General features: G+C 37.0%; 1 protein-coding gene across 1 annotated transcript in view; it reads right to left on the minus strand.

Annotated features, from left to right (window-relative positions):
• The window catches only part of MRC1 (mannose receptor C-type 1), a 106,512-nt gene that overhangs the window by 44,330 nt on the left and 44,721 nt on the right, over window positions 1–17,461 (minus strand). Inside the window, exons 7-10 of the mRNA XM_049881900.1 lie at window positions 14,369–14,554; window positions 9,345–9,502; window positions 6,707–6,817; window positions 2,266–2,381 (exon numbers count right to left, since the gene is read on the minus strand). Of these exons, the coding sequence (XP_049737857.1) occupies window positions 2,266–2,381; window positions 6,707–6,817; window positions 9,345–9,502; window positions 14,369–14,554 (571 nt within the window). The remainder of the gene's footprint in view (window positions 1–2,265; window positions 2,382–6,706; window positions 6,818–9,344; window positions 9,503–14,368; window positions 14,555–17,461) is intronic.

Consider the following 17,461-nt stretch of genomic DNA (forward strand, 5'->3'; position numbering starts at 1 on the left):
GAGCAGTTTACCTCCTTGCTGTAGAATAAAAGTATCTGTGTTCTGATTTTCAGATGCTAGCTATTATTATCGCAGTGCTCATTTTTGTACATGAAAGAATATTGGTTGACGACAAGGTCTTTTATAGAGGTTATACAAATGCTATGACACCTTTCATGTTTATCAAAGGATTTTTAATATGAGTATGTCCCCCAAATTTTTATTGGGTCCAACTTGAAAAGTCAATGAATATAGTTTATTGTGTTAAAACTCAATGGTTTATTACCTCTTCATTGCAAATGAAATCACCCCTTATTAAGTTGCTTCTGTGCCTCATCCAGTGCTTTGCCAAGAGCAGGTGAAGAATAGACAAGCACTAAACTCGTAAAAAGGAGCCCTGGTTGCACTATGGTTAAGCGCTTGACTGCTAACTGAAAGGTCAGCAGTTCAAACTCTCCAGCCCCTCTGTGGGAGAAAAGACCTGGTGATCTATACCCATAAAAATTACAACCTAGAAAACCTTATGGGGCAGTTCTACTCTGTCTTATAGGAACACCATCAGTCAGAATCAACTTGACGGCACCCACCATCAACAACAAACTCTTAATGGATGGGACTCTAGAGGTCAAAATAATAACCTCGCCATCTCATCAGCATTCACTTAAGCGATTTCAGTGACTGGAATCACGTATGCCATTTTCTCAGAAGCTAATTTGAGGCAGTTGCTTTAGTTTAAAGTGCTCCTCTTCTGAGATGAAACCTTACTCATTCTTGATGGTCCTAATGCCTTCCTGAGGCTCTACTCAGAACAAGTCAGGCACCCCGAGGAGAAACTATGGGATTACATATCACCATTAAGTCTGTCTTTACATTCTTCTAGTCAAAAAGGCAGCAGCTCTTTCAACCATTCATCCTGTGATAAGATGTTTGAATATTTCACAGACCTAACCGCTCTCCCCAGCCTCAAAGTCCTTTCTGAAGTGTGACCCCAATACAGAGCACAATGTTCCAGTCTTCAGTTGGCACAAAGTATCTTATTTTTAGAGAACTGAATTAGAAATGGGAATTTATCAATTATATATTTATATAATTTATCAATTATGTATTAGCTCATTTCACTGGTTAGAGCACTAGCTCACACAAAGCTTCTCATTAGTTTTTAGAATCTCAAATCTTTTCACATGAAGAGCTATTAATCCGGACTTCTTGCATACTGGATTTATATAAAGGATTCATTTTTGAAACAGAAGTTTACCTGTGTACCTATTATATTTTGCCTTGTTAGTTTTGTTTTATTATTTTGGTTCTTTTAAGACTTTTTGAGATTTGAGTCTGTTATCCAGTATAGATTTGTGTCTTCTGGACTTTTACTATGAAGGTCTCTCATGTTTTCATTCAAGCTGTTGATTTTTAAAAATGTGTTGAACAAATATAGAACCTGCAGAATCTTCTGAGATGGCCTCCACCCAGTGTGGCATGGATGCCCTAATCCCGTGGTTCCCAAATCTGACTGATGATAACCATGATGTAGGAAGGCTTAAAACATGGATTTCTGGGCTTCTCAGCCACATGAAGTGGAATCTCTGGAGGCGGTCCCTGGAATCTGCAATTCTGAAAGATCTACACATCTGCACCTCAGCCGGATGGAGAAGCCACTGTCCTCTCTTAGCGGCCCTGGTTGAGAACTTGTTCTTCAATCTATGATTTCAGCCTAATTTGACCCACATTTTTGTATTCAAAAAGATATTACAGGAGTATTCAATAAATGATCAATTCTATAAAGCACTCAGTGTCCATGTGATTTCTTGGTCTCTCAGCCTAGTAAATGTAGCAAAGCAAAGCAATCCAAAGAACAGAAGAATGGAAAGAAAGAATAAATGAAAGAATGAATGAATCATTCAGAAAATCTCTCTGCCCTTTTTATTGTTGGAGCAGGTGGTAAAGATAGGGCTTTGGGCTGACAAATTTTGCTCACATTCCTGCCTTAAAATTTTTGGCATATACTAGATCAGAAAAAGTTATATCTTTTAACTACATTTACTAAATTATTAGCAGAGTAACTTCTGAATATTCATTAGTAGTACTACAAGTAGCATAATATTTCATAATGCTTACAATAAAAAATTCAAATAAGGATATTATTTTTCATGTTTTTACTTACATATATTCAATACCAGATGACCAGAAGATACTTAGAAATTTAGGGCATGTTCATATTACGTGTTTCTGAATTTTTTTAAAAATATATTTTATATATTTTAAAATAAAATTAAAGCAGCTACATACCTGTCTTCAACAGTTGTTAGATAAGCCTTCTCATTTCCACAGGTTTGGTTTGCTTCTGTAAATGTTGAAAGTGTGTGTCCAATCAAATAGCAGAAAAATCCATGTCTTTTCCAGCCCTATTAATTTTATCAAGCAATAAAAAATGAGCTGGCTGCATGAGTTATAACATAATGTTATTTTAGTAATTCCCCTAAATGACCACAATACAGTGAAATTAAAATCAACAATGCCCCCAAATATTTAGAAACCAAAAAAAAAAAAAAAACTAACAAAACCAGACCACTACACCACCATCACACACATCCCCTAAAGCCCAGCACACACATATTTCTAAATACTTAAATGAAAACACTATATAACATAATTCAGTGGCTCATTATTCCTGCCTCATGGTTTCAATTCCAACCTTTATTTTTTATACATTTTTAAATATATTAATTTTAATGTCTTATCCATTAATTCTACCTTCTGAAGATCCTGGTGGTATATTTTATAACTGTGAATTTCAAACTTATTTGTTGGACTCCTAGTCAGCCTGGATTAAGGGGACTTCCTTACAAAGAGGATTTACTGTATTTTTAAGAAAATAGTGTGCATATTCTACATTTTTTTTTTTTTTTTTGCCCTTTTCCCATGAGGTATAAGCGTGCTATGCTGATTTTTTTTTTCTTTTTTTTACAGCAACATGTACATTGCACGTGTTAGGCATCTTTGAGTACTGGCAACTCAGGGCCACTTTATGTTCATTTCTTGGCTCAGGGTTTTCCACGCAGGTAGCAAAAAATTTAATCCCAGATCTGTTTGAGAACAAGCCTGTGGTTTTAAATTTGCAAAAGGCCCCTACTCCACTGACTGCTTTGACCCAAACAAAATTTTTGGCTTATTAGCTTCTTTTGCTGATGAGTTGTTTTTTTTTTTTTCCTAGTCTCCTCTGATCTTTGTGGGGATCACTGCCTAGAGCAGATGTTTTTAAAGTGGTCAAAGATTAAAAATCTTTCTGAGCTTCAGATTTCTCTTCTGTCTCATTAGGAATATTATATACTGCAAGATCACTGAGAGCATAACTATATTTGGTAATCAATGAACAGTTATCATTATTTTGTTTTTATTACTATCATTATAATTTAGAGACCATCTCAAGAATAGATTTGACACTTTGAACACTAATGACCAAAGACCAGAGGAGTTGTGAAATGACATCAAGGATGCCATACATGAAGAATGCAAGGGTTCATTTAAAAGATAGGAAAGAAAGAAAAGGTCAAAATGGAAGTCAGAAAAGATTCTGAAGCTTGCTCTTGAACATCAAGTAGCTAAAGTGAAAGGAAAAAATGATGAAGTAAAAGAGTTGAACAGAAGATTTCAAAGGGCAGCTCGAAAAGACATGTCATTGTAATAACATGTGCAAAGACCTGGAGAAGGAAAACCAAAAGGGAAGAACATGCTCGCATTTCTCAAACTGAAAGAACTGAAAAAAAAAAAAAAAAAAAAAATTGAAGCCTCGAGTTGTAATATTGAGGAATTCTATGGGGAAAATATTAAACGACATAGGAAGCATCAAAAGAAGATGGAAGGAATACACAGAGGAATACACAATACCAAAAAGAATTGGTTGATGTTCAACCATTTCAGTATGATCGAGAACCCAGACTGAAGGAAGGAGTTCAAGCTGCACTGAAGGCATTGGTGAAAAACAAGTCTCCAGGAATTGACAGAACACCAACTGAGATGTTTCAACAAATGGATGCACAGCTGGAAATATTCATTTGTCTACGCCAAGAAATTTGGAAGACAGCTACCTGACCAACCAACTGGAGGAGATCCATGTTTGTGACTATTCCCAAGAAGGGTAATCTCACTGAATGTAGAAATTATTGAACAATATCGTTAATATCACACAAAAGTAAAATTTTGCTGAAGATTATTCAAAAGCGGCTGCAGCAGTACATCAACAAGGAACTGTCAGAAATTCAGGCCAGATTCAGAAGAGGATGTGGAACCAGGGATATCACTGCTGATGTCAGATGGATCCTGGCTGAAAGCAGAGAATACCAGAAGGATGTTTACCTATGTTTTATTGACTATGCTAAGGCATTCAACTGTGTGGATCATAACAAATTATGGATAACATTGTGAAGAATGGGAATTCCAGAACAGTTAATCGCACTCATGAAGAACCTGTACATAGATCAAGAGGCAGTCGTTTGAATAGAACAAGGGGATAGTGTGTGGTTTAAAGTCAGGAAAGGTGTTTGTCAGGATCGTATGCTTTCACCATACCTATTCAATCTGTATGCTGAGCAAATAATCCAAGAAGCTGGACTACATGAAGAAGAACAGGACATCAAGATTGGAGGAAGGCTCATTAACAACCTGTGTTATACAGAAGACACAACCTTGCTTGCTGAAAGTGAAGAGAACTTGAAGCAATTACTGATGAAGATCAAAGACCACAGCCTTCAGTGTGGATTACACCTCAACTTAAAGAAAACAAAATCCTCACAACTGGACCAATAAGCAACACCATGATAAACAGGGAAAAGATTGAAGTTGTCAAGGATTTCATTTTACTTGGATCCACAATCAACAATGGAAGCAGCAGTCAAGAAATCAAAAGACACATTGCATTGAGCAAATTTGCTACAAAAGACCTCTTCAAAGTGTTGAAAAACAAAGATGTCACCTTGAAGACTTCGATGAGCCTGACTCAAGCCATGATGTTTTCAATCGCCTCCTATGTATGGGAAAGCTGGACGATGAATAAGGAAGACCAAAGAAGAATTGATGCCCTTGAATTGTGGTGTTGGAGAAGAATATTGAATATACCATGGACTGCCGAAAGAATGAACAAATCTGTCTTGGAAGAAGTACATCCTGAATGCTCCTTAGAAGCAAGGATGGGGAGAACTACGTCTCACGTACTTTGGACGTGTTGTCAGTAGTGATCAGTCCCTGGAGAATGACATCATGCTTGTTAGAGAGTCAGTGAAAAAGAGGAAGACTGTCAATGAGATGGATTGACACAGTGGCTGCAACAATGCACTTTAGCACAACAATGACTGGTGCAGGACCGGGCAGCATTTTATTCTGTCGTACATAGGGTCACTATGAGTTGGAGTCAACTCTGTGGCTCCTAACATCAACAACAATGATTAAATCTGGTTATTATTAGAGATTGCAAATAGGTACAATTAATAGAAAAAATAAAATATGTAACTTGAATTGACTATAAATAATAACAATGTGAGGATTATTTGTTATTTATAGAAATCTGTAATAATATACAAAAAGGCATATGATTAGGCAAAGGACACATAAATGTATTAGTAATGAGACAAAGTGTAGTGGCATGGGATACAGAGGACCTGGGTTCTAGCCTTCCTGCTGTGCGACTCTGAAAAAACCATATAGCTTTCTGGCAGAAATTTCCAGAATGCAAAAATTAGGATGAGGATTTTGATAATTGTAAAATCCTTTGTATATCAAACATTCTATGATTTTTTGCATCTGTTCCATTTTTCTTTAGGGTTTACTTGTACCTTACTAAATTATATTTTCATGAATTCTTCAACCTTGACGTATTTGCTATAAGATTATTTGATCACAACATAATGGTCTTGGAAAGAAAATTAGTTGCTGCTTTGTTTTTATCTAACAGAAGTGAGAAAGGAAAAAAGAGGAAGACGAGCAACCAGGAAACAGGAAAATAATAACTATAAATCCTGTATTTTTGTAGCTTTTTAATGCTTTTAAAAATTATTTCACAGTGATCATTTACTTTATCCTCAAGGAAATATAAGACCTGCAGGGATGTGTTATTAACTCTGTTCTACAGGTGAAGTTGAAGCATGATAAGCTTAAAAAAAAAAACTTATGTGACTTTATTCCATTTAACTGAGTTATTGTTGACACCAGTTAGAGTCTAAGTCTACTGTCTCCCTTTGCAGGGATTTACTGAAAAGAACTTCCACCAAAAGTAGGCTCAGCAGAAATAGTATTAGTCAGAAAAGATGACTAAGAGTAGTTTGCTATCAGCAATTTAAGATTATCTACTGGAAATGTTCTTGACAATCCGTGGCATCTTAGACTACCAATTCCTTGATAACACCATCTTCTATGACCTGCCTTAGTCTCCCTACCTTCACCAGGCTCCATTGTGTGTGTTGTTCTATTCCTGTTCTTTCTCCTCCCAATTCCTACAACATTCTGAAATATTGACCATGAGTAATCCCATATTAACTGTAGAGAATAATGAAGAATTTTGGAGAACAGTGATGCTGAACACTAACAAATAATAAGCCATTCATCTTTCTAACAGTTGAAACATCTGGCTATTGATAACATTAAGAAAGCACTTTTTCTTTCAGACATAATGAAATAAAGCTACGTGTATCAAATAATATTTGCTGATCTCAAACCATTGTGTACATTCTGTACTCACTTTCCGGCAGCCTGTTTCTACTTCCACTATTGCTGGAACTTGAGTTTGTGCTTTCATTTTGCAGATGTAGTCAAGAGGCTGCTCACAGGCCCGGTCTGCCCAGTGTCCATCCTGTGGAAAGGAAAGAAAAAAAATGAAGGATTCTCAGTGGCTTGACTTTGATACTATCTTCTTGTGTTTCAGATAAGGAAAACTAAGATTCAAGGTTATTAACAGAAAATGGCACCTACAAAAGTTTAGGTTCTCCATATAAACAGCAAATTTGACTTTGGCTGCAAAGACGTAAAGAGAAATTGCAATGCCCGTATGTTTTTATTTATTGGGTGATCAAGCCACTATTTAGAAGAATCTAAAGACAGACTGTGAGGCACTGGTGATTCAGAGGTAGAATTCTTGGCCAAATTTCAATTCTTAGCCAATACGCCTCAAGCACAGCCACCACCCATCTGTCAATGGAGGCTAGAATGTTGCTGTGATGCTGAACAGGTTTCAACAGAGCTTCTGGACCAAAGTGAACTCGGAAGAAAGGCCTGGAAATCTACTTCCAAAAATTAGCCAGTGGCAACCCTGTGGTTCACAACTTGATCCACACTTAGAGCAAGGCAGTCGAGTGTTTCATTCAGCTGTGCATGGGGTCGCCATGTGTCAGTGGCTGGTATGAATCAGGGCCAACTTTAGGGCAGCTAACAAAAAAACAGAGGTAGGCTGAAAATGCTTGTCAACCCTTAAATGATGGCACTAAAAGATCTGCATGCAATCTCCTAGCAATCTCGACAGTCAGTTCTGTCTTCTAGTTGACCAAATACACATAAGCCATACAGAAAAAAACTCCCTCACCCAAGACACCAAATCTGAAAACACACCTAAAGCCACAGTCACCTTTCCTCCCTTCTTATGACAACTGCTGAGTTATCCTCTTGGATCTAGGGCTAAACCAATCCACCTTGCTTCAGATTTGATCCCCTTCCACTTCCTTATAGGTTTAATATTGACAACAACCTCTTCTCTCCTTCCCTTAACTGCTAGCCTTCTTAGAAAAAAACTTTGCTTTGTCTGTCTCTAGTTCCTCATCTCTCACTTGTCTCAACCTACTGCAATCTGGTACTCAATCCTGTAGCCAGAGTCATTGTTATGGATTGAATTGTAGATATGCTGAAGTCCTAACCCTCCTACCTGCAAATGTGACCTTATTTTGAAATAAGGTCTTTAAAGATGTTATCAGTTAACATGAAGTCACACCTCAGTAGGGTGGGTCCTAATTCAGTCTGTGGACTGTCCTTACAGAAGAAGAGAACAGACACAGGGGAAAAAGCCCATGTGAAAATGCATCTACAAGTCAAGGAATGCCAAGAAACACGGGCTAGGAGAAGCTGAAAGATACAAGGAAGGATAGTCCCCTAGAGTAGACAGAGAAAGCATGGTCCCGTTCATGCCCTAAATTTGGACTTCTGGACTCCAGAACTGTGAGAGAAGAAATTTCTTTTCTTAAAAGCTTACCAAATTTGTAGTAATTTGTTACAGCAGCACTAGGAAACTAATACAGTAATATTTATAAGTTGAAAATTTGGTTTTTGTCACTCCCAGGCTGATATACTTTTCTCTAACCTCAATGCTAGTGTTCCTACCCATCCTTCTACTTCTAACTCTGCATTTTCAGCCATATTGTTCTTTTAGTCCTTACAAGCATGCTGCTCTCTGGTTTCCTCTGCCTGGGACACTCTTATGCCTACTCTTTGGATAATTAACTCCTACCCTTTTCTTAAGCTTTCAATTAGAAACACTAAAAACAACCACAATGAAAAAATGATAGCTAACAATAACTTTGGGCCAGGCACTGTGCACTTTGTATACATTAACCCATTCCATCCTCATACCCACCATATGAGGCAGGTAAAATTATTATCCCCACTTTAGAAATAAGGAAATAAGTAACATAATGAAATCCAGCCTCTTAGCTACCATGTTCACCACTTATTAACAAAAGATAATTTTATCCTATCCTTTAGTGTTTAAGGTCATATGTAACACATAGAAGCAATCCTTGACATTTAGAGACCTCCATTAAACCTGAAAAAATAAATATAGTTCTCTAAATACAGATTTGAGGCAGTAGAACGCAGAATGGGTCTAATTAGGTCTGCATCTACTCAGAGCAACCAGTTGAAAGTAGAACCAAAGCTCTGATTTGATCAATCAATATTATATATTTTTTATAGTTCTATATATAGGATCCAGTATAGGAATAGTATAAGTATCAGCTCTTGGTTCATCTTATCCTTGAACAAAAAATTTCTGTCTGTTGCCTTTGTGCACCACTGAAAATTTTTCTTTATTAGACAACTGAGAGAGACTTAAGAGACTGAATCTGAATTTTGGTGCAACTTTTGTCCATGTCAATTTATCTAGAATAGAAACAATCTAAACAACCATATGTAATAAGAAAAAAAAAACCGGTTAGAGTTTTGCTTGCAGGTCATATGTAACACATAGAAGCAATCCTTGACATTTTGAGACCTCCATTCAGCCTGAAAAAATAAATCTAGTTCTCCAAATACAGATTCAAAGCAGTAGAACCCAGGACAGGTTCTTGCTAAATATCTTGGCTTTTGTTAAATATCAGTAATTGAAGTTTCCTTACCTTGCCTTTCATCACAACACAATCTTCCTGCCTGTTGTTTTCATGGCTTGGTTCTCCATGCAGCCATTTGGTAAATGTTACAGGTGTCCCGTCACTCCATTCAAAGTACATTTGAATCTTGATATCATTCAAACCAATCCACAACTCATCATTTGACTCTAAACAGAAAGAAAAACACAAAAGTAATTTACACAAAGGCTGTTTTCCAAAGGTCAGAAGGATGTCAGGAAAAGAAAACTTCTGCTTTATCAACATTTGCTCCATCTCCTTTGATATTATAACTATTTTATAGATTACCCTCTCGAGTGCTAATCTGAACAACATGCTGTATTCTGAAACTGAGGTAGGTTGATCATTACCTCTATCTTGTGGAGCTACTTTTTCGTTACAAATAATTTACCAGGCTTCTCTAGAAAATAACACGCCAACTGCACTCATCGTTGTAAATACGATGGCCTATTAGTGTGCAAATCTATTTGACTGCTCCTAAGTCTTATGAATGTTTTAAAATAATAAAAATTGAAATCCACTTTTATTTTATTGGCTATGTATGCCAGTTGTACATGGAGTCACCATGAGTCACAACACATACAATGGCAACTTATAACAACAACAGTGTTCTTATTAAGAACATCCTAACACTCATGTTCACTGCAGCATTATTCAAAATAGCAAAAAGATGGAAATAACCTAAGTGCCCATCCACAGTTGAATGGATAAACAAACTATGGTACATACACAAAATGGAATACTATAAAGAACAATGATGAATCCACAAAACATCTCACACATGGATGAATCTGGAGGGCATTATACTGAGTGAAATAAGTCCATCAGAGAAGAACAAATACTGTATGAGATCACTATTATAAAAAATTCAAGTAAAGGTTTACACACAGAAAAAGAAAATCTTTTACGGTTACAAGAGATGGGATGGATAGCAAGTAGAAATCACTAACTAGATAGTAGGCAAGAGTTAACTTTGGTGAAGGGAAAGACAACACACAATATAGGAGAAGTCAGCACAACTTGATCAAGGAAGTCATAGGCACCTCCCAGACACATCCAAACACCTTGAGGGACTGAGTTACTGGGGCTGAGGGCTAGGGACTATGGTATTGGGGGATATCTAGGTCGATTGGCATAACACAGTTCATAAAGAAGATGTTCTACATCCTACTCTGGTGAGTAGCATCTGGGGTCTTGAAAGCTTACAAGTAGCCATCTAAAATACATCTACTGGTCCCATCATATTCAGAACAAAGAAGAATGAAGAAAATCATGGAAACAAGGAAAATATTAGTCCAAAGGACTAATGGACCACATAAACCACAGCCTCCACTAGCCTAAGCCCAGAAGAACTAGATGGTGTCTGGCAACCACCACTGACAGCTCTGACAGAGACCCTCTGACAATAGAGGGTCCCAGACAGGGCAGAAGAAAAATGTAGAACAAAATTCAAATTCACACACACAAAAAAGACCAGACTTACTGGTCTGACAGAGACTGGAGGACCCCCCAAGACTATGGACCCTGGACACCCTGCTAACTCAGAACTGAAGCCACTCCCAAAGTCCACCTTTCAGCCAAAGATTAGGCAGGCCTATAAAACAAACAATAACACAAGTGAGAAGCATGCTTCTTAGTTCAGTCAAACATATGGGACCAAATGGGCAACATCTCTCCAAAAACAAAGATGAAAAGGCAGGAACGGACAGAAAACTAGATAAACAGACATGAGAGTCTGGGGTGGAAATGGGGAGAATGCTGACACATTGCAGGATTGTAGCCAATGTCACCAAATAATTTGTGTATAAATTTTTGAATGAGAAACTAATTTGCACTGTAAATTTCACCTAAAGCACAATATTTTAATAAATTATAGCATTTTAAGTTTAAAGAAAAAGAACATTCTAGGTTCTTCTGTTAAAGCTCAGTCACTCTATTAGAAAGGAAAATGATCTATAAAATAAAAATTTAAACTGAGGAGTTGGGCTGCTCTGATATTTGGTACTTATTTACCAGTCTATAAATAAGTCTAGTCATTTTCACCATGAAATGCCATAAAATAACATTAAAACCCAAATAACTCATAAAAGTTACAACAAAAACAATGAGATATAAACAGGAAACGTTATCATTTTGTTTTGAAATTCTCTGCAGAACATTACTGGTTTTATAAATAGTTATAACTGAAAGAGGTCTATATAGAAAAACTAAAATGAGATTTCGTGGCTAAACACATGAACATTTCCCAACCTAAAAACTAGAGAGTATACAATTCTATATCTATTCAATTTGCTGTACTGGGAATTCTATCACGAATGCTTGTTTTATGTTCTTTATATGGTAAAATGGATGTACTTGCCAACCAATAACCCACATGAACCACAGCCACATCTATCCTGAGACCAGAACTGAGATGGTGCCCAGCTACCACTACTGACCATTGTGAACAGCGGCACAATAGAAGGTCTTGGATAGAATGGTAGAAAAATGTAGAAAAAATACCCCAAATTCCCAAAAAAAGGCCAGACTTACTGGACCAATAGAAACTGGGGGAAACCCTGAGAGTACTCCCCTAAGATACCCTTTGAACTTGGAACTAAAGCTACTCTTGGAGGTCACCTTTCATCCAAATAACAGATTGGCTTATAAAACAAACCATATCACCTGTGAGCACCGTGCTCCCCTAAATCATCAATTATGAGAACAAATGGTCAATATTTACCCTAAAGCAAAGATGAGAAGGTAAGGAGGGGCAGGGAAGCTAGATTAATGGAAACAGAACAGGCTGGAAATAATGAGAATGCTGACACACTGTAAAAATTTAACCAGTGTCAGGGAACAAGTTGTACAAAAATTGTTAAATGGGAACCTAAATTGCTGCATAAACTTTCACCTAAAACACAATAAAATATTATTAAAAAAAAAAACAAGTATTTGCAAAAGGATAGTAAAGATGTTGTTGTAGTAGAAAATGAGAAAAATACCACACTATATAGGAATCTCCCTAAGTAGTTGAGTCTCTTCCTCCTAAAAGTTGTCACTAAGCTTTGCTATTGAGGAAGTCCCAGGTGGGCCTGGTGCCAGCCCCAGCAGATGTTTCCAGCACCACGAAGCATGAATGGCACGGCCAGCACAAGGCCTCCCCTTTTCCTTTCACTAGTTCGGCAGATTGTGATCTCTTGAGCAACACATAGAGGTTTCACAACGACCTCTTGTACCACTCAAGGATTTTGTTTTAAGAGCAATGAACAGCTGAACATCTAAGTCCCTCAGTTATAATTAAGTATTAAGAGGTTCTGATAAATGTTTTTTCTTACAAAATTATTCTTCCCCTCTAGGTTTTGTAATTCCTAAGCATAATCTGGATCCTATAAAATATATACAATATGTGAGTATAAGGTTGCTAGACTGAGTTTTATAAATCAGTCAAAACTTAGGTGGAGACCAGTTGTCATCAAGTCGATTCTGACTCATAGCTACCTGGTGTGTGTCAGGATAGAACTGTGCTCCATAGGGCTCTCAATGGCTGGTCTTGCAGAAGTAGATTACTGAAACTTCCTTCCAAGGTGCCCCTGGGTGGACTTGAGCCTCTAACCTTTAGGTTAGCAGCTGAACATGTTAACAGTTTGTACCACCCAGGGCTCCATTTGTGTGGAAAGGTCAAAATTTATTCAATTTAAGTATATTTCCATGATGAATATAAAACAAACCATGACAATGAGCTAAAACAGGTTTTCTAGGCTTTTAATTATAAGTAAGATTTTTAATTTTACAACTTTTCTTTACCTTTATAAATATTATTTTATTATTTTAAGTAAATAAATCCTTATCAAGAATGTAAAATTTAGAAAGTTTCCCTACTGGAATTTTACTAATGCTCAAGCTAAATTTAAAAACAACCTTTGTCATTCAACTTCCCAAAATAATTATAGCAAAAACAACACGGGGCCCTTCTACTACCATACCACATCAAGGAAAGGAGACAGCATCTTCACTAACCTGATTTATTTGCAAACTTCATTAGCTATCTACAAGTGTCATGATAACCTTAAGTGACTGTTATTCAGATATGTCAGTTTTGATTACATTGTTATCTTTTAGTGGGAAATGTTCAGGGTAGGTAAACATAGAGTAATCCAGAAATTGTTTATAAGCTGCTGCAGGCTACTGAACTCCATGAAGTAAGCAGAGGAAGAAGGGTGCTGGGAGTAGTCATGTTTTGGGATCTTTGAAATCTTTCTCTGCTTTTACCATTTTTTCTCATCTATTAGTTAATTGGCTTTTCCTCTCCCACTGCCCCCCCAACCCTCACTGCTATCAGTTTTCGGGTGATGTGTGTCAGGAAGCAGTCTCCCCATCACCCTCCACCACCACCACCATCCATTTCCTCTTGTTTGGCTTGGTGGAAATGAAGAACAGCTGCAGCTATTCAGCGTCCTCATCAATGGAAGTTGAAAATGATCATCATTTAATCAGCAAGTACTGCTGGATGCCTATTATCATTATGTTGTTCCTCAGCCTCTTTTTCAGGAAAAATGCTCCCAGCTCATTGTAACCTTTTTTTTTTTTTTAATGGAGCCAATTTTTAAAAATTTTATAATATAATATTTTAGTTAGCCTACTTTCTATGTATTTCTTAAATTATATATCTAAAATCAAGAAATACACATTTTTAAAAGGTTTAGGTTAACACCTAACCACTCCAGTAAAAAACCCAACAAAACACTGTTGACAAGTTTAAGGTAGACTGTGTTGAGTTCAAGTTATATCTAGAAAAGTAAACAATATAAAACACTATTCATAATTGAGTATATATTTAAAAAATAAATTGAATTTTCCTTCCCTAATAAGAATTCTTTAAATTATTATATAATTTACACATTTTAGGCACTATTAACATTCGCTATTAAATTTATAAAATCATGCAATTTGACATTTATTATTAGATTTTCCAGAAATGGGTGGAGACTGGGGAGGGCTGGAGTAAAGCATGTTACCCATGTAAGGTTTCTTACCATATCCCAGCTGGGAGAAAATAAAGTCAAATTCCTCGATGCTGTGGATACTTGCCAGATCACCACCTTCCTTCCTACATGCAGTCAAAGCATTTCTTTGGATTTTCTTCTCGCCTCTGTGAATCTTGTAACAGTGACCTGCATATGGCCACCACTGACTGGGACAGCTGGTGGGCACATCACGTTCTAAAAAAAAAGTTTGAAACCATTCAACACAGAAGATTTTTTATAATCGTAACAATGTTTTCAATCATACTATATATGGAACAGTTCATAGCTATAGGCAAATAAAGGTAATAATTATATCCCATGTTTTGGCCTGTATAGTCACAAAAAGACTGGATAGACTCTATTTTGTTTGCTTTTAGACTGAAAAGTAAATGAACCCTGTCTTTTGCTTTATAATAAAGCTAAATGGGAAATCTCTCTTTATTTTTAATTGTACTTACAACAAGGTCACATTAAGGTATGATGGACTAATTTTATCTGCAACTTTTCTTCAGCAAACTTGTACTTGTTGTTATATGCTGTTGAGTCAATTTCTACTCATATCAACCAAAGGGACAAAGTAGAACTACCCCATAGGGTTTTCCAGGCTGTAATCTTCATGAAAGAACATCAGGTCTTTCTCCCATGGTACCTCTGGGTGGGTTTGAACTACCAACCTTTCAGTTAGCAGCTCAGCATTTAACCATTGTGCTACCAGGGCTCCTTTAAAAGTGATGGAAGTGCACCAGTTCTAACATAATACATTACCTAAAAGATATTAATTTACCTTTATTCTAAAGACATCAGGGAACCATTCTTCAATGGAGAGGCAATACTCAGAAGGCAAGCATGAAAAAGATTAGTGTTAAAGCAGGGAGTAGAATGCGTGGAGGACAAGGTGGCCACCAAGAGCCCCCTGCCACCTTAGCAGCATGAGCTGTGTTCCTGAATCGACCCCCTACTGTTTACTTGGTTCCAAAAGATGCCATGTAATATTGTGGCCAGGACAGGGTTTTGATTCAGAAAACTTTCAAGCAAAATTTTAAATTATATGATCTTGGGCAAGACATATCATAGGAACTAGAAGTATCAAATACATAAATTTTTAAAAATAATATTAATACTAATACTAAACTACCCATTGCCACTGTGTTCTTCTGAACCAGAAAACAATGGAGGCAATGTGTTTGGAAATTACAAACACCACATGATTATTATTTAATTAAACAAGTAATAGTTGTCAACATCCTAATTTTTGCTACCAATAGTTCTAGTCAAATTTCATAATCTTGATTATACATCACAAAATTTTTTGGTCATAGCAATAAGCTGGGGAAAGTAAAGGTCAAGATGCTTGAAGACAGAGACTTACTTTATTCATCCTTGTAAGCCCTAGAAGCTGGTATAGGGCCTGGCACATGGGAGGTGTAATGAATGGTGGTGGAGAAAAAGAACTGAAGTAATACTTTTTGTACAGTAACTTATTACTACTGTTGTACAGATACTATTCAAACAGCAATTTAGCAACATACCTGCTTAGAGGGAGACTCTATTACCAAATGAATGTCAATTTATATAGAAATATAGATACAGGTACAGGTATAGATACAGCGATTTGGGTGAAAGTTTACAGAGAAAATTAGTTTCTCTTTAAAAATTAATACACAAATTGTCTGGGCTCAGTCTGGTGGATATTGTGGTAGTTGTGGTCCATTAGTCCTTTGGACTAATCTTTGCCTGTGTCTTTGGTTTTCTTCATTCTCCTTTGCTCCAGCCAGGATGGGACCAGTAGATGTATCTTAGATGACTGTTCACAGGCTTTTAAGATCCCAGCGCTACTCACCACAGTTGGATGTAGAACATTTTCTTTATAAACTATGTTAGGCCAATTGAGCTGGATGTCCCCCGTGACCATGGTCCGCAGCCCTCAGCCCAGAAACTCGGTTGCTGAAGGAATTTGGATATGTCTGTGAAGCTTCTGTGACTTTGCCTTGGTCAAGTTGTGTTCGATTCCCTAGTATTGTGTACTGTCAATTTATATCTTAAGTTTCACTAGATGGTGCTCAGCTACCGCCAATGACCTCCCTGACAGGGAACACAACACAGAGTCCAGGATGGAGCAGGAGAAAAGTGCGGAGCAGAACTCAAATTCAAGTAAAAAGACCAGACTTAATGGCCTGACAGAGACCGGGGGAACCCCCGAAACTATGACCCCCCCAGACACTCTATTAACTGAAACCATTCCCGAAGCCCACTCCTCTGACAAAGATTAGACTGGTCTATAAAACATAAAGTAATACTCGTGAAGAGTATGCTTCTTAGTTCATTCAGATCCATGAGACCAAATGGGTGGCGCCTGTCTGGAGGCAGGATGAGAAGGCAGGAAGGGACAGGAACGGGCGGATTGGACGCAGGGAACCTGGGGTGGAAAGGGGGAGTGTGCTGGCATATTGTGGGGATTTGCAACTAACGTCACCAAACAATATGTGTATAAATTTTTGTATGTGAAATTAACTTGAACTGTAAACTTCTACCTAAAGCACAATTTTAAAAAAATGAAATAAAATTATATTTTAAGTTTGATATAAAATGTTCTGAAATATGCTGCCTTAATACATACTCATTACATGCTTTAAAAAATGTCTTTAATGAATTAATCCCTTTTTTTCCTTTAAAGGCAGAGATTCCCTTAAGCCCAGAATTCTGTGCACAGTAGCTATCCATGTAAATAGTCAGTCATGATGACCAGCGTATTATTGTAATAGGAAAAATGTATATTTTTGAAAACTCTTTACCCACAATCCAATTTAGATTCTGTACATTTCCAGTGGTTATAGAAATAAAGATTTTAGCGTAGCTCTGGAGCCCTCTGGTGGGATATTTTAATTTCGCTGCCTAGTAAAATGAAAAAATGAAGCCTGTAAGGGCTTCAAGACCCACACAGACGAACTTTAAAAATATCTTAAAACATGAAAATAACCAACCCAAGTAAAATGAAGGGGAGTTCCCTGCAGCAGCCACAAAAGATTGCTTACTCCCTAGAGCAGCGTTGTCCAATAGAAATATCATATAAACCACAGACATGATTTTAAATTTTTTTAGTAC

Source organism: Elephas maximus, chromosome 4 (assembly GCF_024166365.1).
Source record: "Elephas maximus indicus isolate mEleMax1 chromosome 4, mEleMax1 primary haplotype, whole genome shotgun sequence".
Classification (NCBI taxonomy): Eukaryota; Metazoa; Chordata; class Mammalia; order Proboscidea; family Elephantidae; genus Elephas; species Elephas maximus.